We start from the raw sequence: 27810 nt of genomic DNA on the forward strand, positions 1-27810 counted from the left end.
AGGAATTTCCTCTTCCTTCATGGCTAAGTCCCGTAACCTCTTACTGTGGGCACCAGACTATTGTGGATAATTGCTAAAGTCATCTTCAGGTGAAAAAAAAAAATCTATGGACTCCCAAACAGCCTTCAACATAAACAAGCTTATGTAGGTAAATTTATCCTCAGTAGGTCCAACTTCTGTAATTCTTTATGTGTCGGCTACATCTTTGTAGTACGGGAGACGCCTGGGATAATCGATAGAGATAATCGATAGAGATAGAATAGTTCCATGCAGTTAGCAGCCCAATTTTATTCTTTCAAATGACTGGAGAAGTTGACAGATGTGCTTTTAATTTTATGACATGCTCTTGCTGAATCTGTGATTTATCTTAGACTGAGTTCTCAGTGATGGATACAACTCTCAAGCTGACATTTTCTTCTTCTTTTTTTAAATAAGAAAAATGTACTATGATGATATGCCTAGGACTGCATAGTGGGAGGAATCTTTCCCTTCGTCCGAGCTTCAATGGCAGCCGCTGTTAAAAGTGTTGTGTTCACTTATGTGGACAAGTGAGAGATTTAACATTGCGGGGCTCCCTGCTTATGAAGTTCCCATTCAGAGAGCGGTACCAATGAGAAAAAGACACGGTGGTTCCAGGGATCGATACCGGGCTTGGTTCTGATCAATAAGGAACTATTTGGCAATTTTCTCATACAGAATGACATTTCCTCTTGTAATCTGAGGCAAATCCGAGTGAACTGAAGAAAGGCAATTACCAAAGAATAAAGTCATATGATTTGTTTTGTGTTTTATACAAACAGTTGGTGAAAAACAGGGCCTCTGAGAATTGTATTCATAGAGGTAAAGCCCCTCCTTTCCTGTCCCTTGCTTCCTGGAGTTACTACTTAGATTGCAACATGGCAAGTGATTGCTGCATTTCTCATTCTGTGAAAACATTTCCAAAGCCATTCTTTTGAAATGAAAGTACAAGTTCAATTAAGCACAGAGAAAGGCACCAGAAGCAATATGCTCAAACTCCCCAGTGATACTCCGTCACATTTAACGCTGCATCCCTCTAAGGAGCATGTGCCCAGAACACTTCCCAAGGACCCGAGACGTACAAGAGAGTTACAAGTTGCTCTGTCCTTGCCTATGCAATCATCTTTTAGTTGGAATCAGGGAAGGGGGGCCAAAGCAAAGCTTTAAAGAAGCAAGACAGAAAAAAAAAATCTTTTAAGGGGCTTGTACTGTGCTCCAAAAGCACATTTAAAATTTCTTCTCGGAGTGCCTTCGGTTGTGTGTCCTTGTTTCCTTAGAGGGAATATATTAAGACAAGAGCCAGATCTTTCAAAATTTGGAATCTGGGATCTTTTGGATCCTTACTGGACTGAAGTTCACCACTGTATTTTCAATCTATGAAATGAATGGAATATGTGAAATTGAAAGAGAATGAAGCCACTGAAATGTTACACTGTTCTAGGACATGGGAAGAAAGCCTTCATTTATATGTAATGTTCTAATAACTACTCCCTGTTCCCCATTTATGAAGGCTCTTTGCACTCCATTAGTTACTGGTTTCACCCTTGAAAATATCATAAAATCTCTTTTAAAAAAATAACACCAGCTTGATGAAATCAGGTGGATACTAAAATGATAAGAATGGTACCTTTTATGTAATTGGAGCTCTGTGGCTGCTAATTAATTAACACGTGGAAGATGGAGGGATATTGGCATTCTTACAATATACCACATTAAAAAATTAAAATACTTTGAGTAAATTACTGATATCTCCTCCAGGAAATCCATTCAGAAAATCCATTTTTCAATGTCCTGATTTCAGTCTCGACCCTCAGTCTATTGAAGGGGAATTTAACTTTAATAAAATGGATTTTCTTTAGAAGATTTTCTAAATTCAGCCTGAAATTAATTCTGGCTGGTCTTTTCCATTGTCGGTCTGGGTTTGTGAGAGTGTTTTATAAGATTTGCTCAGACATATGAAATCTAAGCTTCCAAGGAAAGTGAACCTCACCAGGCCATTACTATCCGGTGCATGGGTTCATACACAGGAGCTGTGCTTCATTTAAAGTGAGCCGTATTATGCGCCCAGCATAGTATTCACCGTGAACATTGTTTTTATCTGACATTATAGTGACTTGTCTCCCACCCTTCAGGAAACTGGATGTGACCACCACCTTTGGACAATTAAGGAATGCACAAGATAATGTGCCTCATTTATACCAGTCATTGCCTAGGCAACTCACTGATGACCTGGTTTAATCCTGACCCCAGCCTTCTCAACATCAATGTTACTATCCTCATTTTACTGATGAGGAAATTATAATTTCAGAATCATTAAGAAACTTGGCTGAAGTCATACAGCCAAGGAAGGGGTAGGGCTGGGAGCCCAGGGCTGCTTCATTCCATCTCTCTTGGCTAGAGCACATTGCTTTCTATAAGTATGGTGGTTTCACCACCATGGTATCTGGCTTCCAAAATTTCCAGTCTTTTTGGCGAGATTCTCCTGCTTGTTTTCTTTTACCGATTCCTTGGCATTGATTTTTCTTAACTGGCTCAATAGAATGTTTTTGCACAGTTCCTTTTCCTCCTAGTCCTCTAATCTGTGACCAACTCAAGCAAATGGACTATGTACCTACTAGTTGCCATTTTATGGTGATTCCCCCCAGACCACAGGTCCATGCTTGCTCCCACTCACCTGCCCCTCTCCGCCTAGTTAATAAGACAGACATGCAAGAGCCTCTTCCAGGGTGGGATTTAAAAGATATCTTTAGAAATGATTTGCAATCCTAAGTCATAGGGATTTGAGCTGCTCTTTCAAAAAATGAGGACATGTCCCGCCTCTCTCCTCTATTTATTCTCACTCATGATTTCACCCAGGTTTAAATGCCATCTGGATCCCAATGACTTCCACATTTATATCTACAGTTCTCTCTCCTGAAATCCAGACTCATATACTCAACTGCCCACTCCTCACCTCTTCTTGGATGCCCAATAGACATCTCAAGTTTACCATGTTCGAAACTTCTGATTCCCTTCCCCACTCATGAATACGCTTCATCACAGCCTTACCTAGCTCCACTGATGGGAATGTCTTCCCTCCAGGTGTTCAGGCTAAAAGCTACAGTCATCCTTGACTCCTCTCTTTCTCTCACATCATAAATCTGATCTATCAAGAATCTCATGGTTCTTTGTTCAAAATACACCCAATCATTTCTTGCTGCCCCCTTCACATTCAACTGGGATCATGATTGACATTGTTATGTCATTGGGATGGTTGCAATTATCTCCTAGCATTGACACTTGCCCTTCTACAGTCTCTTTCCAAATATGCAACCAGAGTGATCCTTGTCAGTAAATCATGTCACTTTCTGCTCAAAGTCTTAGACTGATTTCTCATTACAATGGCTTCCAAGAGAAAGACTGATGGGGAGGATTGACCCCATCTGGAATAAATGTCTACGCCTTCTCAGGTAACTGTGTGCTAACAAAGGCAGTGCTACCATAGCCTGGATGATGCTGATTTCCACTGGTGGTCCCCTGCCAAGATACAGGCAGGAGTTGCAGAGACCTGGGGATGGGATGGGATGAACCCGAACTTTCAATGTGCCCACAAGTTCTGTGGTTAGTTTCTATCCCTTCCTAGTGGAAACAAATGCAAAAAGAGAGGAGACAGATCTTGAAACTGAACCAAAGTTAAATTTAGAAAAAAACATGCTGCCAAGTTTCATGCAACGCGAAAGTATCAGCATTACAATGAGTTTTAAGACCTCAGAGCTAAGGTTTTCCCTATCCTTAGAGAGGAAACATGATGGAAAGATGAAGGTATAGAAAAGTTCCTGGGAGGACCTGTGATTGAATCCTTGCTCTCTCACTATGGAAGGCTAGATTATCATTCAGGAAGTGTTCACTTCCTTCCCATCCCCACCTCCACAGGAGGATTTTGCTGTGGGGCTCGGCCATTTCTCTTGTTTTAGCCAGTTAAAAGTGGGCAAAAGTAACGGTTTATGAGTTTCAAGCCTAAGCCTTAAGTAACATCACATATTTCTGACCTCTGCCATGAGAAGTACTTGCCGTGCGTATTTACCTGATCCCAGAAAAGTGACTGTCCTGTGAAGCCAACCCACACTAGCTGATCTGTAGACCTGCAGCTGGAAGCAGAGTCCCCCCCCACTGACTCACAGCTGCAGCAGGAGAAACCAGTGTTTCTTCTTGAATGCTTGCTCATTAGGCAGAAGTTGCTGACTTACACAGCCACTTACTAGATGTGTGCCCTTGTCAAATTGCTTCACTTCTTCCAGCCTTGGTAAATTGGGATAGCAGTCATACCACTCCGAAGGTGGGTACTTCATGAACACTAGCTCAGGTGCTGCATGTAAAGCTATTAGCACAGAGCCTGAGATGTGGAAAGTGCTCATTAGTGTTGTTTCTTTAATCCTGATGCTGAGCACATTGTAGAGTGGGCACCATGTTGAAGTTATGCTGGGGGTGTAATTCTGGGTAACAGTAGAAGAATGGGCTGGGAGAGTGGGTGGAGGTCAAGGTCAGGTATCCCTGGGTAATGTGGTTGGGTGGCAGTGGTGGCAGGGATTGGTTTCTTTCAATCTTACTTAGAAGTATGGAAGCAGGGTATCTGATAGATGCCCCTAAGCAGGTAGTGTTGTCTCCACTGGAACTCAGGGGCTAATGCTAGCATGTCTACAGAGCCTCTGGGGAGGCTTCCAGGCTTGTGTTTCTCACCCACTGGTGGCTTCCTAGTGAATGATTCCTGTTTCAGAACATCCCCTACTTGCCACCAGACCAATCTTCCACAGACTGGCTGCTTCAGGCAGTTTAGTGGATGGAAGAGTGCTGGCGCTCTCCTGCTGAGCAAATCAATCCCTTTCGGCCACAGTGTCCTGGGCATAGCAGTGTTGAGGCCATTCCCACAGGTAGGGCCTTCATTATCGCTGCGGCGTGTGATAAAGGTACTAACGGGAACACCTCCATTATTGCCCAGAGTGTAAGAGCACAAATACCTGTGATTAGGAGGCCAAAAGCGGTTACCTCTCCCCATGTGGGGTCCCTTTATCTTGCTTTCATTCCCTTTCTTCTTCCTTGGCCAGGACAGATAGATTATGAGGGACAGAAGGGGAAGAGGTGCTCACACTCCCTTCCATTTGCATTCCTAAGGGCATTTCTTTAAATGAGTCTTCTGCCTCAACTCCTCAGAAGGTTTCAAGACCCTTCAAGATCTGAACCCAGACCACCTTTCTTGTCACCCCCTCTGCCCTTGTTACTGCTACTTGAAGGGGCCACTCACACCTGCATTAATTCAGGCCCTGCCCATGTTTACTGTGTATACTGTGGGCACTGCAATGAACTGCCGCCCAAGGCAGAGCTCCTCCCTCTGAACTCTTCACAGTCCCTGGGATGCTCTCCTTGCTTAGGATGCTCCTCTTTGTGCTTGGAATGTCCTCCCTCCTTCCCTCTCTTTTCCCCTCCGCCCTGCCTGCCTTCCTATCCTCTCTCCCTTTCTTCCCTGCCTCCTCCTCCCCTCACGCCTCTCTTTTGCCAGCAAATAGATACTCATCTCTTCAGTCCTTATTTAAATGGCACCTGCTCTTTGCAACCTTGCCATGCATTCTAAGCAGATTTTCTGGATTCCAAAGAACTCTCTTTAGACTTTCCACATTGTGCTCGTTACATAAATCTCTATAATGTACTACGATAGGTCTGTCTCCCCACTCAGAAAGTGAGAACCTTGGGAAGAGAAAATGTATTCGACTGATCTATTTCATGGCACCTGGGAGCCACTCAATAAATATTTGTGGAGTGAGCAAGCGAACAGCTGAATGAAGGTCTTGGGTTTTCACGCAGCTGCCCACTTCAGCCATTGCCAGAGGGCGTCCTTCTCTTCCCACTGAGCTGATGGGGCAGCAGTCAGCAGGGATGCTTCATTCAAAATAGATGAAGCTGAAATTTCTCTCGGCCACAAAATGGCCATCCACAGTTGGTCCCAATGAGTCCTGTTAGGCTGGCTCTCTAGCCCCTTGTTTGTCCCAGAATGGGTACCCGTCCCTGAGGAAGGCCATCTTTCCACAGCCTGGACCCCCATCGGGCCTTTCATGTTCCACAGCAGCCACGTCGCTTAATATTAATCAGCCCCCTGTTGGGGGTGGGGTGGGGATGAAAGTCCCACTGATAATTGGCTCTGCAGCTGGCAATCTGTTAGATTGTGTGGTGGGGCTTAATGTGCAAGTTCATGGCTTTTCATGGTCTCTAACCTGCAAATTCAAGATGAGTTGAAAACATTTTATTTAATTTTCATGCTTTTTTAATCAAAAAAGTTAAAAGGCTAATAACATTTTATGGGCAATTATAAAATGTGCAGTTTGCACACGAGACAGAAATGCCTTCCTTAGATGAGCAACCTAAGTGTGCACTTAGAGAGGACTCCACTGGGGCTCTAATGAGGAAGGATAGAATGGTTTTGGAGACAACCCCATCCTTTAGGAGATGTCCATCTAGTGTGCTGGGGTTCTCCATGTTCATTCACCACCCCGCTGCTCTGCACCCCAACCTTTCCATACAGAAGTGACTTTGTAGTGGGCACCTTGTGGGCAGGGCTGGTGGTATGCCATTTATGTTCTGGGGGCCCTGCCTGGTGTCTTCCATGGGCAGGTGTACAGAAAATGTCTTCCAAATGAATGGATACATGAACAAGGGAAGGGTTCTCCACACTCCCCCTCCAGCAGTCCCAGGGGACATCTGAAAGCATTCACTCTGTCTTTTCCCGATCACCACAGGAAGCAGAAGCAGCAGATACAGCTGAGCTCCTCATTTGGCAGAAGGACACTCCGCGGGGATGTGGGTGTAAGAATATTGACGTGCCACTTTTTACTGGGATGAAGTCATTATTTACCTATTGTTTAATTCAAAATCCCAGACCCAGAATGACCCTGGAAGTTGGAAGTTCAATTTATTCACATAACAGATGAAGAAACAGAGTTAACATTGATGAAGCTTTTTGTTCAAGGACAAAGTTGGGACTTGAATCCCACTTTCCTGCTTCCTCCTAATTAGTTAAAAAATATATTTTTTCTGTACTACTTTCATCTCTTGGCGTGAGCTCTTAACTTTTCCCAACTTCTGGGATTGCTTTGGGAGAAGTAGCACCTTTTTCCTTATTCTCCTTTCAACTTTGCACTATTCTCCCTTATCTGCTTACGGATTCTGGACATAAAACACTCTGGAAACCCCAGGAAATGGACAGAGTCCTCTAGAACAGTGGATCACATATAGCAATGGAGAAAAGTGCCTAAGCCTGAAAAGAGACCCAGTGACAGAGAGGGAGATCTGTTCCAGCTCTGGAAACTTTAAGGTTGGATCCAAACTACCTGGTGAATGCTTTCTCAATCACGTAATTGGCAAAGCCCCAAATGTGGCCAGCTGACATGGTGGAGCTTGTCAGCTCATCAAGTCCCCCAGCTCATTACAAATCCATGGGATAACGATGACCATCATCATAATAATCATTATCGCCTTAGACAGGCGTGGATGACAAAGGCACCCCGGGGATGTCCTTTAGAAATGAGCCGCTTCTTAGCCAACTCTGACTCTCCAGAGTGACTTTCTAGAGAATTAAGGGATCATGAAGCTGAAAGAGGCCCTCGGAGATCATCAGTTCTGGCTTTCTGCCTTCAGACAGGACTAACCTTTATAGAATAGTTGCTGTACAGGAAATCGAACCAAACTTACTTTTATATGTTATTCTTGTGATAGTATCTCTGTTGAGCATTCGATTAAGAAATGGGTTTGATGAATCAGAAACCTAGGAGAGAAAAGAAAATATTAACGACTGGGCAGCTCTATCCCAGAATAAACACTGCCTCCATACATTCATTTATTCATTCAAAGCCATTGAGTGCCTGCCAGGTGCCAAATACCATGGTGGCTGGAAATTCAGCATTAAATACATACACTCTACTCTCAGACATCCAATCTAGAGGAAGAAGGCAGGTGAGTAAATGAATGGTTATAGTGCAGTGTGAAGATTGCTATGATAGAGTCACAGGCGTAATGATATTAGGGGAAGACTACCTACCTGGGGAATCTGGGGAGCTAAAGAGTGAGCTGGGTCTTGAAGGATGAATAGAAGTTACAAGGTGCTTTGCTGGTAGAGTATGTAAAGGAGGAAGGGTAAGAAAATAATTATATACAGATGATCTGTGCATACGGACATGAGAGAGTGAGAACTAGTTATACTCAGGCATGTATTTCCATGCAGTTATTGCTGAGGGTATGGGGAAATGATGGAGGGCAAAGCTAGAGAGGTAGGCAGGAGCTAGCTCCTATCAGGCTTTAAATATCATGGGAGGGCATTTAAGCTTTATTCTGTAGGAATGGGGAAGCATCAAAGAGTTTTAAGTAGAGGTAAGGAGTGACATTTTAGGAAGAGGGCAGTTAGTGAGAGAGAAAGAACAGTCAGAATAGAAGTATCAAGAGATGAAAAAAAAATCTCTAAGAAATAATATAGAACTTTATATCACTGCTTATTATCACATGAATCAAATATATCATAAGCCATGCAATTCAGTCAACCAATCATCCATTCAATCATCCATCCATCCATCCATCCATCCATCCTCCTATGCAGCTATCCATGTGCCTATACATCCAATAAATATTTACCAAGTGTCTGTTACGGGTCAAATATCATACTGGGTGTCCAGGAATCAGTTCCTATTTCACACCCATGCCCTCAGGTTTCTAAATTCCTTCTTTGGGAGAACAAGGCAAGCTTCAAGGGGCTCAAGCCAGGGGATCACCATTTGGAGACTGTGATGTACTCCCACATAACTGTGTACCCTGTTTTTTTAACAGCCTCCCTTCTGCTCAGTCTTTTCCAAGGCACAAGGGTTTATCTCAATCATTTCTCTCCTACCTGCCTCAGCTCTGCTCTGTAATTTACGCTTCAGCTGCTAATCCGATGCTGTGACACATCAGCATTTTAAAATCTGATTTATTCTGAGGGTTGGAAAAATTGTGGCAGATGATTATTATTATTAGATAAGCAACAGGTAATTTTTAGTTTGGAGAAAGCACAGACTGTTTATTTTCCCTCCATCTGTCTCTCCTTTCCCACACAGTTTCCTGGATGTGTTATGGTGAGACACACACTGAGGGGGGAAGCTTGGTGAGTGACAGTGCTCAATGGGGTTTATCAGAGCCACTCCTAAAGGGAGAAACATCCCAAAGCAAACACTGCTGCTCCCCAGAAGCTTTAGTGCCAAATTTAGCTTCTCCTTTGACATCCTCTTGGGCCATTTAAAACATGGCTTGATGCCGCCTTTTTGTGCCAATTCACATGAAAGGAGAGATGAAAATATATTGTCATGGAAGGTAAGGAATCCACCATGCCCCTTAATTGGGTGCCTTGGGTGACCCAGTGAGCCTGTACAGCACTAATGTTGGGACTGGACCCTTTTGAGCTGATTAAAAATAACTGAAAAATTTCCAGAGTGCGCACAGATGATTTGTGGGCTCCAGTGTGTTGGTGGTGTGGGAGGGAGGATAAAGTATGTACTTGGTATAAGTGAGCTTTAGTGGGAAGTTAATGGTGTGTGATTGAGCAGTAATTACAGCCAAATCTCAGTTCCCTGTGGTCATGAGAAGGATGGAGGATTAGGAGGGGACAGAGATAAATAAAATCCACAGATAAACAATTCTCTGATTTTAGCCAACAACTTCAACCTTCTATGGCTCAGTTTTTGACTAGGGTGCCATCTCTAGGGATCAGCTGACCTAGATGAGTGACCTCTTATTTTCTGTGCCTGCCTACTGGGCAGTGATCTGGGAAGGGGGGGCAGATAGTTCAGAAGGAGAGGAGGACTGCCAGAGGTTGTGTGCCCTTGGAGCCAAGGGCTCATTTCTAGGCACATGCCTAGCACAGGACCAGCCTGTGTCCCACACTCAGTGCTTAGGATGACTGAGTGACAAGTCTCGGCTGTGGAGCATCTGGGAGTTGATTATGTTGGACAAAGATAGAAATGCTGTGGCTTATTTTGAGATCCAGTGAGAAAGCATCAGGTTTGCTCAGGGGCCACACTGGCCTGAGAAGATGCAGGAGGAGCTAGTCCCCATCCTTTCACTGACTACATCCCCCTGGGGCATGCATGCAACTGGGACTTGCGTCAGTAATCTTGGTGCAGAGTGAGCTCCTGTGATACATGCCCATCATCTGCTACGGAGGAGGCTGACCTGGCATATCAATCGCCTTGTCAGCTCTAACATGCCTGAGCTTCCAGAATGACATCCACTGACTCAGGGCTTTGAGCAAAGTGAGGCACAGCTGGGGCCAAGGCTGAGGCACCCATCAAAGGCCAGGTGGTACTGGGCAGCCCAGGTTGGCTGACATGGAACCCTGGCGATGGGAAGGCCATGGGAGGTGAGCTCCTGGACATGCAGGAGGCAATAGTGGGACATATCTGCAGGCTTCCCAGCAATGAGCATGGCCCAGAGCAAACGCACCAGTTGTATCAACATCACGACTGAGGCTGGTCCAGGGATATAGGATTTGCCCTGCACTTGCAGGTGGCAGAAGGATATGGGGCAGATGTTCGTAAATGTCATCTTTTCTCTTCTTCATCTCAATTGCTTTCTCCACGTTCTTCTGGGGAGGCATATAGTGTGAATAAGGTCATTAGTATTAAAGTCAAGCCAGACCTGAGCTCCTTTCCTGGATGGGCTGCTAAGAGCTACATGTGCTTGGGTGGAATGCTGAAGATTCTGAGTCACTTTCCTCATCTGCGAGGTAAGGGTACTAGCACCTGCCTCAGAGGTTTATTACTAGGGTTAAGTTATAAAATATATGTAAAGTACATATCTCAGTGCCCGGAATTCAGGAATCTGCTGTTCATTATAATAGGGCCTGTGATGATGCCAAGAGATGTAGAGCAGGGACCAGCAGGATTTGTGCCAGGACAAATTTCCTTTGGGGTGTCACATCAGGTATTCAGAAGGTGTTACAGTTCCAAAATATGCTTTCCTGGTCAAAAGCCCCTTCCTATCTTTGCTAATGACAAGTTAGAGGAGTTTGGTGGCCAACATGTCACAAATGCCTCTGCCCAATGTACAGCTCTGCCCAGGCTACAGAAAGGCCCGGATGGGACCTCTGTGAGGGAGGAACTCTGGAGGTGGCATGGACTCTGGAGAGGGATGGTCAGGCAGGGCAAAGTGCTTTTTGCAAAGGGTTATGCTTTTGGGGAGGGAAAGGGGGTAGTACCTGGGGTGCCCCCATGCCCATTCTCCTGAGCAGTGATGATGTCACCACAAGAACTCTGCTAAAACCCCCCAGTGGCAAATGCTGGATATCTACTGATCACATTCACTAGATTCTAAGTTCTTATTGGGGCATCTCCTCTCATGGTCTGGCCAAAACTTCCCAAGGAGCTAGCACAGTGACTGCCAACTTTTGAAACGGTCACACATTCCTTTTGTTTTTTTTCCTCTCTCTTTTTTTTCCCCATTGGAAAGACATTTCTTCTTTTTTCGTTTTCTTTAAATTTGCAAACTCATTTCTCTCCATATTTGTCAAAATGTTAAAGGTGACTATTATTGTTATTTTGACAAATTAGGATTTTCTTGGTTGGAGATCTGTTGTTGTTGACTGCTGGGGAGATGTGGAGCCTCCTAAGAATGTCATAAAGTCTGCCTGGGTGATCTTTGCTTAATTTCTCCCTGGGGTGCTTATGAGGGAAAGGGAGAGGAAGGTGGGAGGTGACATTCAAAGCAACTTCAGGGAAGCTGAAGGTAGCTGTTCAGGGCAGTGCTTGGAGAGGAGGGATATCTCACATTTCCCTTCTATCTCTGTTTCCAAGGGACAACTGATAGACAGGAGTTTAATCTGGGTGGGAGGCAGTCCACGAGGCACCCCTCCCCTTCTATTGCATTCTTTTGCATGATGTGGGACCTGAAGCCTGTCCCTGGTTCCAGCCCCTCTCTTCTCTCTAGAACAAAGGCTGCTGAATCCTCAGGCCCTGAAGCTCTGAAATGGAATCATCATTTCTACATCTTCATGAAAGGGACCTCATTTGTCATAAATCTCATGGATATGAAAGTTACCACCCTGCAGGTCTTCTTGGGCCGGACATCATCCCCTTTTATTTCTGAGATCCAACGGAACCTAAGCCAGTATTCTGACCGGGCTGGGAACAGCAAGAAAAGAATGGAAGAATGCAAGACACTTACTTTTATAAATATAGAAACTACCACCAATCCATTAGGGCTCTTTGCAGCTTCTGTGACATTTGTATACAACTCATGGTTATAGTGGATGAGCTGCACCTGGCAGGAGGGAAAAACAAGAGTGAGAAACAGTACCCTGGCATGAAGAGGTGTGAGGCACAGCATATCCATTCTACAGACGGGTTAACTATAAGGTATGTTGTAGAACAATTGTAAAGGCAATCTTGTAATCGAAAGGGATTCAGGGAGGTTTGTGTTTCTGTCTGTATGTGTGTGTGTGTGTGTGTGTGTGGAGGGTGGATAAAATGCATACACCCACAGCGTATGCATATACAAAAGTACCCATACATATTTGCAAATGTTTTCTGCTAACAATCATGCCTTTAATAAGCTCAGTGCCCATCTGGCTCTGGCTCCATCCCAGGACATTTCCCCTAAAGTGTGTGTAAAGTGAATTTCTCTTATTAAGAGTGGAACTGCCCTGTAGGGGCGGACGTGCTCTCCTGGCTGCGTCAACAGCTGCTGCTGGCACTGAGTGAATCTTCCTCCCGGCCCTGGGTGAGCAGGGAATGGTTAGGTTCTGAGTCAGCCCAGGAATTCTGAGAGGACCATGGCCAGTCTGTGAGATTCAGCATTTCTGATAAAGAGAGAGTGATGGCTCAGGCTTCTGATGCCCCAGCCTGCCAAGATCATCTGATTGTGCAGGACTCAACTTCCTCCTTGAGCAGCAAAGATTAGCATTCTGCTTGTTGAGCCTTTGTGCATAGCTAGTGTGGGAGTCTCGGCTCTGGGCTCCACGAAACTAGGTTTTCCCTCTTTCACCTAATTTTTAAAAAACGCCTGTTTAAGAAATTGTGAAACACAGCATTCATACGTGTTCAAATTAGTGCCCCACCAATATTTAGCCACATGAATAATTTACTCCATCTCACTGAGACTTGATTGCTTCCTCTGAAAAACAGGTGTGATCGTCTCTCCTTAGAATTCATTGCAGACTGTGGTTTTAAAATAGATTTTTTCAAAAAACAGTATGGAAGTATAAGTTTTGTAACAAACTAAAAAAAAGTGATATTTCCTCCCCCCAAGTCTGTGTAATCCCAGCCCAGGCAATACTACTATTAACAGTTAGCATATATCCTTCCAGATATTTTTTTGTGCTTATAGATCACACACATATACATGGAGGGTTTAAGAAATAATAAAGGATTTAGGATCTATAAATTCCTAGGATCTAGGATCCTAGAAATTATCTAGGATAGATAACTTCCTAGAAACATACAACCTACCGACACTGAATCAAGAAGAAATAAAAACCTTAACATATGAATACATATAAAGAGATTGAAGTAGTAATTAACTCCTGTACCTTCAACAAAGAAAAGCCCTGGACCAGATGGCTTGTGGGGTGAATTCTACCAATCATTCAAAGAATTCATAGGGATCCTTCTGAAACTCTTCCAAAAATGGGAAGAGAGAATACTTCCAAACTTATGAGGCCAGCATCATCCTGATACCAAACAAAACCCGATGCTTTAAGAAAAGAGAACTACAGGACAATATCCCTAATGCGCATAGATGCAAAAAACTTCAGTGGAACACTAGCAAGCTGAATTCAACAGCACATTGAAAGGATTATACATTGGGACGCCTGGGTGGCTCAGCAGTTAAGTGTCTGTCTACCTTTGGCTCAGGCCATGATCCCTGAGTCCCGGGATCAAGTTCTGCATCAGGCTGTCTGCATGAAGCCTGCTTCTCCTCTTTCTTTCCATGTCTCTGACTCTCTCTGTGTGTCTCTCATGAATAAATAAAATCTTTTTTTTTTTTTAAGGATTATACATCATGACCAAGTAGGATTGATTCCTGGGATGCAAGGATGGTTTAATGTATGTAAATCAACCAGGGTGGTACACTGCATTACCAGAATGAAAGATAAAAACCACATGCCCATCTCAGTAGATTCAGAAAAAACATCTGACAAATTCACCATCCTTCATGATAAAAACTCTTAACAAAACAGATATAGAAGGAACTTAACCTTAATGCAATAAAGGCCATACCTGAAAAGCCCATAGCTTACATAATAATCCATGGGGAAAGACTGAAAATTTTTCCTTTTAGACAGGAATACCCACTCTTGCCACTTCTAGTGCTAAGTACTGGGTAGAGCAATTAGATAAGAAAAAGAAATAAAAGGCATCCAAAACAGAAAGGAGGAAGGAAAATGGTCTCTGCAGATGAAACAGTTATGTATGTAGAATACACTGAAGATTTGCCCACAACAAAAAACTGTTGCCACTAATAAATGAGTTCAGTGAAGTTGCCCGATACACATTCAGTATACAAAAATTCATGTCATTTCTATAGACTAACAATGAACTATCTGAAAAGGAAATTAATAAAGCCAATCCCATTTACAATAGCAACAAAAATAATAAAGTACAATTGACCTTAAACAACATGGGTTTGAACTGAGCTGGTCCACTTATATGCATTTTTTTTTGGATAAATACAGTAAAATATTGTAAATATATTTTCTCTTATGATTTTCTTAATTGAATTTTATTTTCTCTAGCTTACTTTATTGTAAGAATACAGTAATGTACAAAATATGTGTTAATCGGCTCTATGTTATCAGTAAGCCTTTCAATCAACAATAAGCCATCAGTAATTAAGTTTTCATGGAATCAAAAGGTCTACAGGGATTTCTGACTGCATGGGGGGTTGGGACCCCTAACCCTCCCATTGTTCAAGTGGGTCAGCTGTACTTAGGAATAAGCTTAATCAAAGAAGTGAAAGATTTGTACAATGAAACCTAGAAAATAGTGATGTAGGAAATTAAAGAAGACATAGATAAGTGGAAAGACATCTCGTGTTTATGGGTTGGAAAAATTAATATTGTTAAAATGTTCGTATTATTATTCTGTTCAATCTCTATCAAAATTCCGATAGCATTCTTTACAGAAATAGAAAAAAATCCTAAATTAATATGGAACTGCAAAAGACTCCGAATAGTCAAAGCAATCTTGAATAAGAACAAAGCTTTCTGATTCCACAATATACTTCAAAGCTATAGTAATAAAAAAAGCATGATCTGATATAAAAACATACACATAGACCAGTGGAACAGAGTAGAGGGCTCAGAGATAAATCCACATACTTAGAGTCAACTAATCTTTGACAAGGATGCCAAGAATATGCAATGGGCAGAGTATAGTCTCTTTAATAAAGGTTGTGGGGGAAAACTGGATATCCCCTGAAGAAGAATGAAACTGAACTGTTATCTCATATCATATAAAAAATTAACTTATGCTAGATTAAAGATTTATATATCAGACCCGAAAAAAAATAGGGAAAAAGCTTCTTGACATTCATTGGTCTTGGCAATGATTTTTTGGTCATGACACCAAAAAGTACTGGCCCAAAAGCAAAAGTAGACAAGTGGACTGTATCCAATTAAGAAGCTTCTGCACAGCAAAGGAAATAATCAAAACAGTGAGCAGGCAACCTACAGAGTAGGAGAAAATATCTGCAAACCAAGTATCCGATAAGACGTTGATATGCATATTATACAACTCAATAGCAAAAAGACCAAATAACCTGGTTAAATATGGGCAAAGGACTTGAATTGACATTTCTCAAAATGAGACATATACATGGCCAATAGGTATATGGAATGGTGCTCAACATCACCAGCCATTAGGAAAATGCAAATCAAAACCACAATGAAATATTACCACACACTTATTGGAATGGCTATTATCGAAAAGATAAGAGATTACAAGTGTTGGCGAGGATGTGGAGAAAAGGGAACCCTTGTACATTGTTGGTAAGAAGGTACACTGGCATATCACTATTGTGGAAAACAATATGAGGTTCCTCAAAAAATTAAAAACAGAATTGCCATATGATCCAGTGATCCCACTTCTGGGTATGTATCCAAAGCAAATGAAATCTGGATCTCAAAGAGACATCTGCAGTCCCATGTTCACTACAGCATTATTCACAACAGCCAAGATATGGAAATAACCCATTTATATTGATGAATGAATGGATAAAGAAAATCTGTAAAGAAAAATAAGATGGGGGGATCCCTGGGTGGCGCAGTGGTTTGGTGCCTGCCTTTGGCCCAGGGTGCGATCTTGGAGACCCGGGATCGAATCCCGCATGGGGCTCCTGGTGCATGGAGCCTGCTTCTCCCTCTGCCTGTGCCTGTGTCTCTGACTCTCTCTCTCTCTCTCTCTCTGACTATCATAAAAAAATAAAATAAAATAAAATAGAAAAATAAGATGGAATATTATTTATCCATAAAAATGAAGGAGATCCTGCTATTTGCGACAACATGGACGAATCAGGAGAACATCATGCTAAGTGAAATAAGCCAGACCCAGAAAGACAGGTACCATATGATTTCACTTATGTATAGAATCTCAAATAGTTAAGCTCATAGAAATAGAATAGCTTGGTGATTTTCAGGGGCTGGGGGAAACAGTAATGAGATGTTGGTCAAAGGGTACAAAGTTTCAGTTATGCAAGATACAGGAGTTCAAGGGTTCTGAGTACAGCCTGGTGATGATAGTTAGCAATATTGTATACTTGAAATTTGCTAAGAATATAGATCTTAAATGAAATCTTCTTTACACACACACACAATAGTAACTATGTAGAGTTGATGGATATGTTATTTAGTTTGGTAATCTTTTCTCCATATATTAATATATCAAAACATCAAATTGTATACTTTAACATATACAATTTTTATACATAAAAGAAATCTCTAAGTTATTAAAATAAAAAAAATGAAAAAACCCAATAACAATGGAATCATTTCCAATTATGATTCTGAACTTGATGATTTTTAAATTTAAAAAATAGTTTGTGGCTATATTTATAAGTCAGTGTGTATAGAGCTACCCAAGTTTTTATAATATCTATAGAATTTTCTATTGCTTGAATGCTCCATGACACATTTAACCATCCTCTTGTTGGCTTTCAGGTTGTTTCCATTTTTTCTTCTGTCTTGTAAACAATGTCACAGCAAGCTCAGCACATATCTTTCTGTAGCGGTGTGAACATTTTCCACAGGCTTATTTGAAAATCTAATAAGATAGTGCATGTAAAAGTGATTTGTGACTCTGAAAAAGTCTAAGTGTACATTATTACCAATATCCTGTATTGCATTAAAAAAAGGAGGTGAGGTTCCAGAAGTTGAGACAGTCCATGATAAAAAAAAAAAAAGCTTTTCTTTGATCTTTGGAAAAACCACCTCTAACAGCGGTCTGCAAACCTTCACTGTGCATTGAAATCACCTGGATGCTTTTAATACCCACCTGCGCCTGCTCCCCCAATTCTGATTTAATTGATTTGGAGTGGGAACAGGGAACTGAGATTTGTTAAATGCTCTCCAGCTAGCGGGCAGCTGGAGTGGAGAACCAGTGCAACAGAATCAATGATCATCCATATCCCATCAATGCCCAATCAGGTGGATGGAACCTTGGATCTGAGAATACCCTGAACATCTTGAGTCATTAGAGCTTTTCATGGAGAGAGCATGGTTTTGCTGCTCTTGAAATATCCTATTTGCTTATTGCTTTTTCACTTCTTGTGCATTTTGCCAATGGTGGCAGATGGTCCTACAGCAGCTATTCTGCAATCAGAAAGGCAACCATGGGCAGGGGCTGACAAATACGCTTTGCCTGTGCAGAGTTTGTCAGGAAGGGTTTTCAGCCCTATGCTTATCATTTGCTTCCCTCTCATCTCCCTCACTGCCCCCACCTCCAGGCAGGACTTTGTGCAGGTGGAGAAGCGTTGCCATGTGGAAGAACCAGGAGCTGTGGGGGACCTACCATAGCTCCCTTCGGTGTTGAATAAGCTTCTTAATGAGAATCAAAACACATCCTGCCATCTGCTAAAATCTTCCCACCAGGTGACCTACAAAACCACCTGGGGATGTGCCAGTGCTTTAAGGCATGCCTTGAAATTTTAGCATTTTCTGAGAATCAGGCATTGGAGAGTTGGGAATTGGAAGGTGGTCCAGTGGAATGGTTCTTCTCTCCAACTCACATGACTGAAAAATGCAGGAAGAAGTCCCTTGAGCCATTGGGTGACCTACAGGGTGGCATTCTGCAGGGGTCAGGGACTGTGAGAAAGGGGCTGGCAAGTATAAAGGTGGGGCTGTGCTCTAAGCTTAAATTGACACATTTAGATCTGATGTCTTGCCTCCTCATTGTTCCAAGGTAACTTGGCTAGGATCGATACCATGAGTTCCGGTTTCTATTAGGAGCTACTGGTGGCCTGCTTCTTACATTAGGTTGAACCATATGAAATTGACTCATGGTGATTTTATAGAGTTAATATAATCTTAAAATATCTTCCCTCTCCCAAGGCACATAAATTAGATGTTAAAAAGACCCATAGTGCTTTTCTACTCAATGCACAGTGCTTGTTAGAAATGTAGAATCTTGAGCCCTCCCCTAGATCTCCTGAATGAAAATCTGTATTTAAAAAAAACACCTAGTGATCTGAATGCATGTCAAACTTTGAAAAGTACTGTTTTAATGCAATGAAACGCCGGGACACCTGCACCCCGATGTTTATAGCCGCAATGTCCACAATAGCCAAACTGTGGAAGGAGCCTCGGTGTCCATCGAAAGATGAATGGATAAAGAAGATGTGGTCTATGTGTACAATGGAATATTACTCAGCCATTAGAAATGACAAATACCCACCATTTGCTTCAACGTGGATGGAACTGGAGGGTATTATGCTGAGTGAAATGAGTCAGTCGGAGAAGGACAAACATTATATGGTCTCATTCATTTGGGGAATATAAATAATAGTGAAAGGGAATAGAGGGGAAGGGAGAAGAAATGGGTAGGAAATATCAGAAAGGGAGACAGAACATGAAGACCCCTAACTCTGGGAAACGAACTAGGGGTGGTGGAAGGGGAGGTGGGCGGGGAGTGGGGGTGACTGGATGACGGGCACTGAGGGGGGCACTTGATGGGATGAGCACTGGGTATTATTCTATATGTTGGCAAACTGAACACCAATAAAAAATAAATTTATTTAAAAAAAAGAAAAAAAAAGAGAAGTACTGTTTTAGCAGATACCGTTGGTTGGTTAGCAGAGAGCCCTGTTTGGTCTGGGAGTTCACTGCTCTTCTGGTTCAGTTAGGCTGGGTTGAGGGGTAATACTTTAAAATCCCAATCCTACAAATTCAGAATTTTTAATAATTTGGATGAGCACTAAGATGTAGTTTGAGCCTCAACTTTGGGGCTTACTCAAGGTAATCAGCATCTGACATGAAAGAGGTGGCAGTTAGTGGATGTCTGACCTCGAGCAAGTGTAAGGCAATTTAAGACAGCAGGGACAGTGTACTAAGTGCTTGCAAAGGCAAACTCTTTGGGTGTTCTTAGCTAATAGTGACTAATAGCTCATTAAGCACCAAGTTTAGTTATTCATTAAAGAGATGCCCCAAGGGCTTCTGCAAACCTACTTGGGATTACCATGCAAAGGAACTAACCCTGGATTACAGGAGATTATTTTATTGTCTTGACTTAATAATATCGACAATTGCCCTCATAGAGATTTCTGGAAATGCAAGACTAAGAAATAGCTGTCTTAGTGGAAGAAATAAGATATTATTTTTTTCATGATGTTCGGATGTGGCTCAGACCTTGATACTAGGATCTAGCACATTCTCTGAACGTAAGTCGTTCGTGACCTGACGTGACTCTTCCTAGCATGGCACTAGCTTGAACCTTGTGTTCTTATCCCAGAACATGCTGCCACATTCGATCCTTTATAGGCACCTGGAATTCACTTGTTCAAAAATTCTTGGAGGGCCAACTACGTGCTGAGGCCAGCTGTGTAAGACTGATGAAGTCCTTGACTTTCTAGGGATAATTTCATATAGTATCAAGAGCTTTGAAGGAAAAAAACAAGACTTTGGCTTGCAGTGTGAATGTCAGTAGTGGGAAAAATGGCGGCAGGGCATGTGGCAGTGGGAACCGTGTCAGGTAGTGTATAGTTGGTGAAGGCCTGTCTGCAGAGGTGACATCGGAGCTGTGTTCTGATGACGAAAAGGAGCTGGGCATGGATGATTGGAGGGAGGCAACCTCACCAGCTGAGAGCACAGCCTCTGCAAAGGGGTAGGGACAAATGGCTGATCATGGCTAGGGAAGAGTGTAGGTGCCTCAGGATGGGACCGGCTCACGGAGGGCTTTGTAGAGAATGGTAAGGAGCTTTGCTTTTATTCCAAGTGCTTCCTTTTGGAAGTCACTGGTTTTAAGGAAGAAATCAGTTGATGGGATGAGCATTTTTGAAAGATTTCCCAGGGCAGAGTGGAGACAGAGAAGACCTTGCCTCCCCTTCTTTGCCTTATAGCTCAGCTCTGGTCTCATCTTCTGTAGGATATCTTTCATGAATCACTGACCTTGAACATCAAAGGTAGCTCCTCTTTGCTCCTCTTGTCCAGGGGGCAGTTTCAAAATATTTTACTGCTGGGATGGCATGAGTACTGAGTGTTCAGAACAGATGTAAGCTGTAGACAACTGGGTACAATCACATGGGTGCTGAACGTCATTGTTGACATTAGTCACCATCATCATTTGTTGACAATGATCACCAACACTTGCTGCACATTTATTTGTGCCAGACAAAATGCAGCAGTATCATCACCTCATTTAACCCTCACAAAAGTCCACAAGTTGTGCCATTCTGTCCATCTGAGTCATGGGGACACTGGGCCTCCAAGGGATGCTTTGCTCAAGGGAGTGGAAAGAGTTGGGATTGCACTATGCCTGCAGAGTTTACACTCTACTCACACTCATGCACCATGTTATTTAGAAATTATTCCTCTCTCTACCTTTGAATAAATATCTCAAGGGCAGGGATATCATTTATCATATGATATCCCCTATGCCTGTCACAGGACTTGCTTGGAGGAGATATTGGCAATGTTTGCTGAATGAGTCCTAATTCTGCATCCTGGAACTTATTTTTCCTGGAAGGGGCCTCAGAGGAAACCCAGGCCAGCCACTTCTTTTTTGTTTTTAAGATTTTATTTATTTATTCATGAGAGACATACAGAGAGAGGCAGAGACACAGGCAGAGGGAGAAGAAGGCTCCCTGTGAGCCCGATGAGGACTCAATCCCAGGACCTCAGGATCATGACCTCAGCCAAAAGCAGACGCTCAACCACTGGGCCACCCAGGTGCCAGGTGCCCCTCAGCCACTTCTTTTAAAAATGAAGAGATTGAAACCAGAGAGGAGCTTGCCCAAGATCATATAGTCAATCATACAATCATTCATTCAACAAGCGTTGATGGACCAACTATCAGATGAGGGAGAGTAGTGCAAGTTGAAGTCCAATAGGGAGGTGGGGTCAGAGCACGAATAGCTGGCAGGCCAAGCTAAGGGGTCTGGATTTCATTTTAAGGGTGATGGAGAATTGTGTTTATAACTATACTCCTAAGACTACAGGCAAAGCTTCTGTGCTCCGTCGTGGAAGTGAGGAGCCTGACAGACATCCGTCTTTGATGGCAACTATCAGCTTCCAAGCTGATAGAGAAGTCCCCATCTTTACTAAACAAGCAGAACTACTGAAAGCAAGCTTCCAAGTCAACAGCAAGCTATCCTTGTCACTGGTTAGGCTGAGAGCAGCCCGTGCTGTAAAGGTCTCAAACGGAATTCACACTTTGCAGCAACAAGGTGATTCACGGGTGCATGCCAGGCTGCTGCTCGCTCACCCTTCACGCCTCAGCAGAGCGACCAGCTGTGTTCTCAGACCCTGATGTAGACACCTTAGTCTTTCCCAGCGTGATGCTCCATTAGCAGGAGCCCCTTAGTGAACTCAGGAAAGAGCTGCCTTGTAGTGGAAGAGTACTGACATGGCATTCAGAGCGATGACACCCCCAGCTTAATTACCCCTGCTTAAACACCTCAGTGGCTTTTCATTGCTTCTGAGACAGAGATAAAGACCCAAATCTGAGCACAAGCCTTGCTCTTTGGCCTTGGTCACTAAAAGTGACCTTTTAGTTTCCTTGTACACTGTGCTCCCTCATTCCCTAGTCCCTGTGCATATACTGTTCCTTCTACCTAGGACGCCCTTCCCTCCCCACTGTGCCTGCCTTTTCTTTACAAACTCCTTTAGATTTGAGCTCAAGGGTCACCTCTTGAGAGAGATCCCCATAACCCACGCTCATAGCATCCTGTGCCTTTCCTCTTTGAAATATAGCACAGTTTTCTTTCAATTTATTGTGCAATTAGTTAATCACATGCCACTTTCACTATGGTGACTTAGAGCTTCATTCAGGCAAGGATGGGTCCTTGTGATGTCCCCATGTCCAGTACAGAACCTGGCACGTATGAGCCACGTAGAAACAACTGTTAAATGAATGAAGCTACGCAGGCTGGCAGTAATACAATAAAATGTGATGTCCTGAGGGACAAGAAGAGCAAGGTGCTTGGCTGAGCTGGTAAAGGATCAGCCTGGAATCCTAAATAGAGTATCTCTAATGGAAACTCGCCCCTGGGCACCCTTGGGCAAGGCAGGCCTCTCATTTATAAACAGGGATAATAATATTAACTACTTCACAGAACTGTGGTGATGATTTCCTGAGACAAAATATATAAAGCATTTAGCCCAGGGCCTGGCATCTCATATGCACTCAATAATTAGCTATTCAGAATTACTAAACAAGCAATCGATAATAGAGCCTTCAGCTTCTGCAGAAATAGAGGGTAGGTGTGTGCAGCCCCCTCTTCTGGATCCTCACTTTGAGCCTGTTCTCTCCAGGAAGCTTGAGCAAGATGCGGCCTATTCAGAACCTGGATCGTTTTCCAATTGACCTTGTCCTATTCAGACACGTATAGAGCATCCCATGTTCCAGGCACCAGACAAGGTGGGAGCTTTTAAAGAGAAACGTATCCCTGGTGGCTCATACTCTAATTGAGAGGTTGGCAGGCTTTCCATAGAGTCAGATAGTAAATAAATTCAGCTATGTGGGTTATATGCTCTCTGTCACAACTCTTCAAGTCTGCTTTGGTATAAAAGGCACCACAGACAACATATAAAAGAATGGGCATCTCTGGGTTCCCACAAAACTCTATCTACAAAAATGGGTGGCAGGCTGTGGTTTGCCAGCCCTGCCAGTTTAAACTTGAGAGATGAATACAAAACTTCAAGAGCATATATTACCCAGTAAGTGTTCTATGGAGATAGGAAGGAAATACATATTGAAGGAATACCAATAGCAACCTCTTCCATCCCTTTAAATGATGACTCCCACTGTCACATTTCTATAGCCCTTTAAACTTTTTAAGGGCAGATCCAACTCAGGAGTGTTTGATTCCAGTCAAGACACAAGTCTCACCCATCATCTCGTATGCCAGGCCCCAGGTATCCAGAAATGAGCACCAGATATTCAATTTCCTCCAGGAGCTCATCCATATTATCCCATTTGTTCTTGAAATAGGCAAACGATGAAACAAAGGCACAGCGAGGTTAAACTACTCTTCCGTGGTCACACAGCCAAGTGCCCCTGGGACACTCTGCTTTTGAGTGTACGCATATTTTCCTTCCACAAGAAAGGAAAGAGGAAGGGCACCTGGGTGGCTCAGTGGTTGAGTGATCCCACGATCCTGGGGTCAAGTCACACACTGGGTTCCTTGCAGGGAGCCTGCTTCTCCCTCTGCCTGTATCTCTGCCTCTCTCTCTGTGTCTCTCATTAATAAATAAATAAAATCTTAAAAAAAAGAGAAAGGTGCTTTATATTTGAGGGCAGTTCACATTTCAACGGCTGTTGCTGGAACAACAATCATAAGCTAGAACTTATTCATAGTGGGTCATTATCAAGTTTGTCTTTGCGTAGAAGAGCACACACAGTCTATGGAGGAGATGGTAGTTTGATATTGGCCAACTGCCACATTCTCGCCCTAAGGTTTGGCAATTATCACCAGTTTGCCTGGCGACTGATCATCGCCTCCATTTTAAGATGCAGAATGCAATTATAGCTACAGACAAAAGAAGTGCTTATAATTTCATTGACTAAGGACCCCCAAATGTGGTCCAGCTATCATAGCAACCTAAAGCCAGAGTGAGATATGGTATTTTTCCCCCTGAAGATAACAAAACCTGGATTTTTAAAGCATGGTGTTTTTCACTGACTTGTATGGCAGTTGGTGCAAGTGTAGATGTACACTGGTGTGCAGGAGGCTGCTGGAAAAGGCACTGCTTTGAATCCAGCCAGATGCCTCTTCTGCTCAAATAACCGCAGGCTGGTTGTCTAGCACTTCTCTACTTTAGTTTCTTCATCTGTAATATGGGGATGCGCCTAGGGACTGTCATGAGGATAAAACAAAAACATCCACTACACAGTCTTGCAGGAAATAGGCAGGGTATAGTAGGCAAACATGCAGAATAAATGAGGTGACACGTACAAAGCACCACACAGATGAAAGGCAGTTCCAATGTTCCTTCTTTTTCCTTCCACAATGCAAAGATGGAACACACTTTCCTTCTTACTAGTTTTCTGGACTTGAAATCTGTTGTCACAAAACAAACTGCATGCCAAGGATCTCCTGGAGCGTTCTCTCTTCTGAAGATACATATTTCTCACACATTTACCAAGAACCACTAAGTTAGGCTATTCCCTGATGCTTTTTTTTTCTTCCCCTGAAACATTCTGAAATAGCTGTTTCTAGAAGCCAGACTCTCTTCCTATGATCCTTTCTTCAAAGCATCTGTAACCTTTCCCACTCTCATGAAAGAAGCTGCAGAAAGCCAGAGCAGGTTGCTCTCCTGTAATGAGGTCTGGATCCTCCCGGAAGTGGCTTTAGGCAGTAGCTGCTGCCTGTTAGGATGGAAAGGTGAGGTCTGCAGACATGTTTTGAACCTTGGCTGATTTTAATTAATGCTTTACATCCTGCTACCCACACTTCACTGCTTCTGTCCTCTTCATCTGCATCCAGCTACTTTCTGCCTATGCTCCCATGACCTCAAATGCATCCCAGCACAGAGGAGGCTCATTCACTGGCTCTGGAGTTAAATGTTCTGGGTTGAAGCCCTGGCTTATTTATTTAGTCTCTTTGAGCCTCGATTTCTTCTCATGCAAAAATGTGACTCCAACATAACCTCGCAAATAGTTGGGATGAATAGATGAGTTAAAGCATGTAAACAAGCAGGGCACCTGAGTGGCTCAATGATTGAGCATCTGCCTTTGGCTCTGGTCATATTCCCAGGGTCCTGGGATCAAGTCCTGCATCGGGCTCCCCACAAGGGAGTCTGCTTCTCCCTCGGCCTGTGTCTCTTCCTCCCTTTCTGTTCTCTCATGAATAAATAAATAAATCTTAAAAAATGTAAACAAGCTAAAGTGTATAAATGAGATAAAGCAGACTTTAGAAGCTGTGTCTGGCACAAAGCAACTCCTCAAATGGGGGGTTTGGTTATTACCATTAGACATGTCTGGCTGCTGGGGCCTAGATAAGGGACCTGAGAAGCCCAGAAGGATGAAGGAACCTCTTACATTCCATAGGTAACAGTCAGCGCCCAGCTGTGAACACTTGGAGACTATATTTCTTTTTTTAAAAAAGGTTTTATTTATTTATTCATGAAAGACAGACAGACAGAGAGAGAGAGAGAGAGAGAGAGAGAGAGGCAGAGACACAGGCAGAGGGAGAAGCAGGCTCCATGCAGGGAGCCCGACGTGGGACCCCATCCCGGGTATCCAGGATCACATCTTGGGCCGAAGGTGGCACTAAACCACTGAGCCACTCAGGCTGCCCGGAGACTGTATTTCTTGAGGATGTGGTTGGTCTATTATTCATGTTAGTTTCCTTATCTTACTGTCATCTCCGCCAGAAAATTCTGCCAGTTTTTTCTTTCTGTAGTTCATATTATGAAAACTGTAGATGTGCTGGACACATCGTCTCCACTATCTATGCATTGCTAGCCTCACGGTCATCCTTAGGGAAGAGCTTGTCCTCAGGGTGAAAAATCCATGTTCTGGTACTTTCAGCTCATTTTTGTTCAATGCTTATTGAATAAGGAACTCCAGAGCCCACATCAGCAGTGTTAATGAAGTCTCCCTTTGTTCTAATTATTGTAGGGACATGTTCTATGGTTCCTTTGGTTAAGATAAGAATCATTTTTCTACTTCTGGTACCCACAGAAAAGCCTTGCCCCAAATGGGTTTTTAAGTATGTTCCATAAGGCTTTTAAGGGGCAACTAGACCACTGTCTCTTACAACCATATATATAAGAAGCCTAAACAAATATTAGTTAATGAAAACCAGTATTATGGGGCAGCCTGGGTGGCTCAGTGGTTTAGTGCCTCCTTTGGCCCAGGGCGTGATCCTGGAGACCCGGGATTGAGTCCCACGTCAGGCTCCCTGCATGGAGCCTGCTTCTCCCTCTGCCTGTGTCTCTGCCTCTCTCTCTCTCTCTGTGTGTGTCTCTCATGCATAAATAAAATCTTAAATAAAAAACCAATATTATGTTAACAATGATTATTATTATTATTTTACTTTATATTTTTATTTTATGTACTTTATTATTATATAAATTCAGAGGTAATTTGGTTGAATGAAGTGGGGTGGGGGAGAACCATGAACATTTCAGGAGGGATGACCTACATTTAAGTCACACCTACACCAAATTAATATCCATTGTAGTGGAATTATTTCTCATCTCAGCCCAAGAACATAGCTTTAACAGTTGAGTCTTTTGACTTAACTGATGCGATAGCTGGTCTTGCGTGTCTTAGACATCATAGAAAATATTGTTACTTCTGTTTTTTGTCCTGCAGAAAATGACTTCAGGTTTGAACTTACAAAAGAAGAGTCCAGTGCTTCAACCTGGTGGCCAGGATGTCTTTGCCTGAGGTCTGACCTCTGGATGTAGACAAGGAAAGCAGCCTCCAAATAATGACATGATGCATGGGCCAAAGCATGTCCACGGGAGACTGAGTCACACTCTGAAAACTTCCTTCTCTATTGCTTGGGGCCACCACCCACAGTGCAATGTGAATGATGTTCCAGGGGACCATGGTGTAAAGTTTCTATCCTTCCACAGTTATTTGTAGATGTTTATGGACTCACTAGTTTAGATATAATTGAACAGAAGAGACCCACGCTCTGTTAAATATCCACAGGCAATGACCATTACTAGGTCCTCTGTAGCAGGTGCACACCAAGGGCTTGACCCAAAACACTTCTGAGCTCCACTTTGCAGTTGGTTCTGGGATTAGCCAACCACACAGAGGAGCAGCCCAACTCTCCTTGGTAATTAGAGGCAGCTGTGTGGTGGTACTGGATGATGTGAGGGCCTTAGAATCTCAAATTCTTGTACACAGAGTCCAAGCTCTAGCCTTACTTGCTTTGTGACCTCAGGTTATCACCTAATATTTTTCTGTCTCAGTTTCCTGATCTGTATCATGAGGATAGCCACTTGGGCCTTCTAGGCTTTTGGGAAGGATTTGAAAAGACAATGGATTACATATCTGGGTGTATTTTCAGCATGCGGCACGGTGCCTGGCGTATTCTATGTACTTAGATATTGAAGGGAGAAATGCATGTATGAAAATCCTT

General features: G+C 43.1%; 1 protein-coding gene across 4 annotated transcripts in view; it reads right to left on the reverse strand.

The window, feature by feature from the left end:
* CA10 (carbonic anhydrase 10) overlaps nt 1-27810 on the reverse strand; it is a 476846-nt gene that overhangs the window by 12630 nt on the left and 436406 nt on the right. For all 4 annotated transcript variants that reach the window (XM_072747501.1, XM_072747502.1, XM_072747500.1 and 1 more), the window contains exons 6-7: nt 12226-12321; nt 7735-7807 (exon numbers count right to left, since the gene is read on the reverse strand). In XM_072747501.1, the coding sequence (XP_072603602.1) occupies nt 7735-7807; nt 12226-12321 (169 nt within the window). The remainder of the gene's footprint in view (nt 1-7734; nt 7808-12225; nt 12322-27810) is intronic.

The sequence above is a fragment of the Vulpes vulpes genome, chromosome 2, assembly GCF_048418805.1.
Source record: "Vulpes vulpes isolate BD-2025 chromosome 2, VulVul3, whole genome shotgun sequence".
NCBI classification, from domain to species: domain Eukaryota; kingdom Metazoa; phylum Chordata; class Mammalia; order Carnivora; family Canidae; genus Vulpes; species Vulpes vulpes.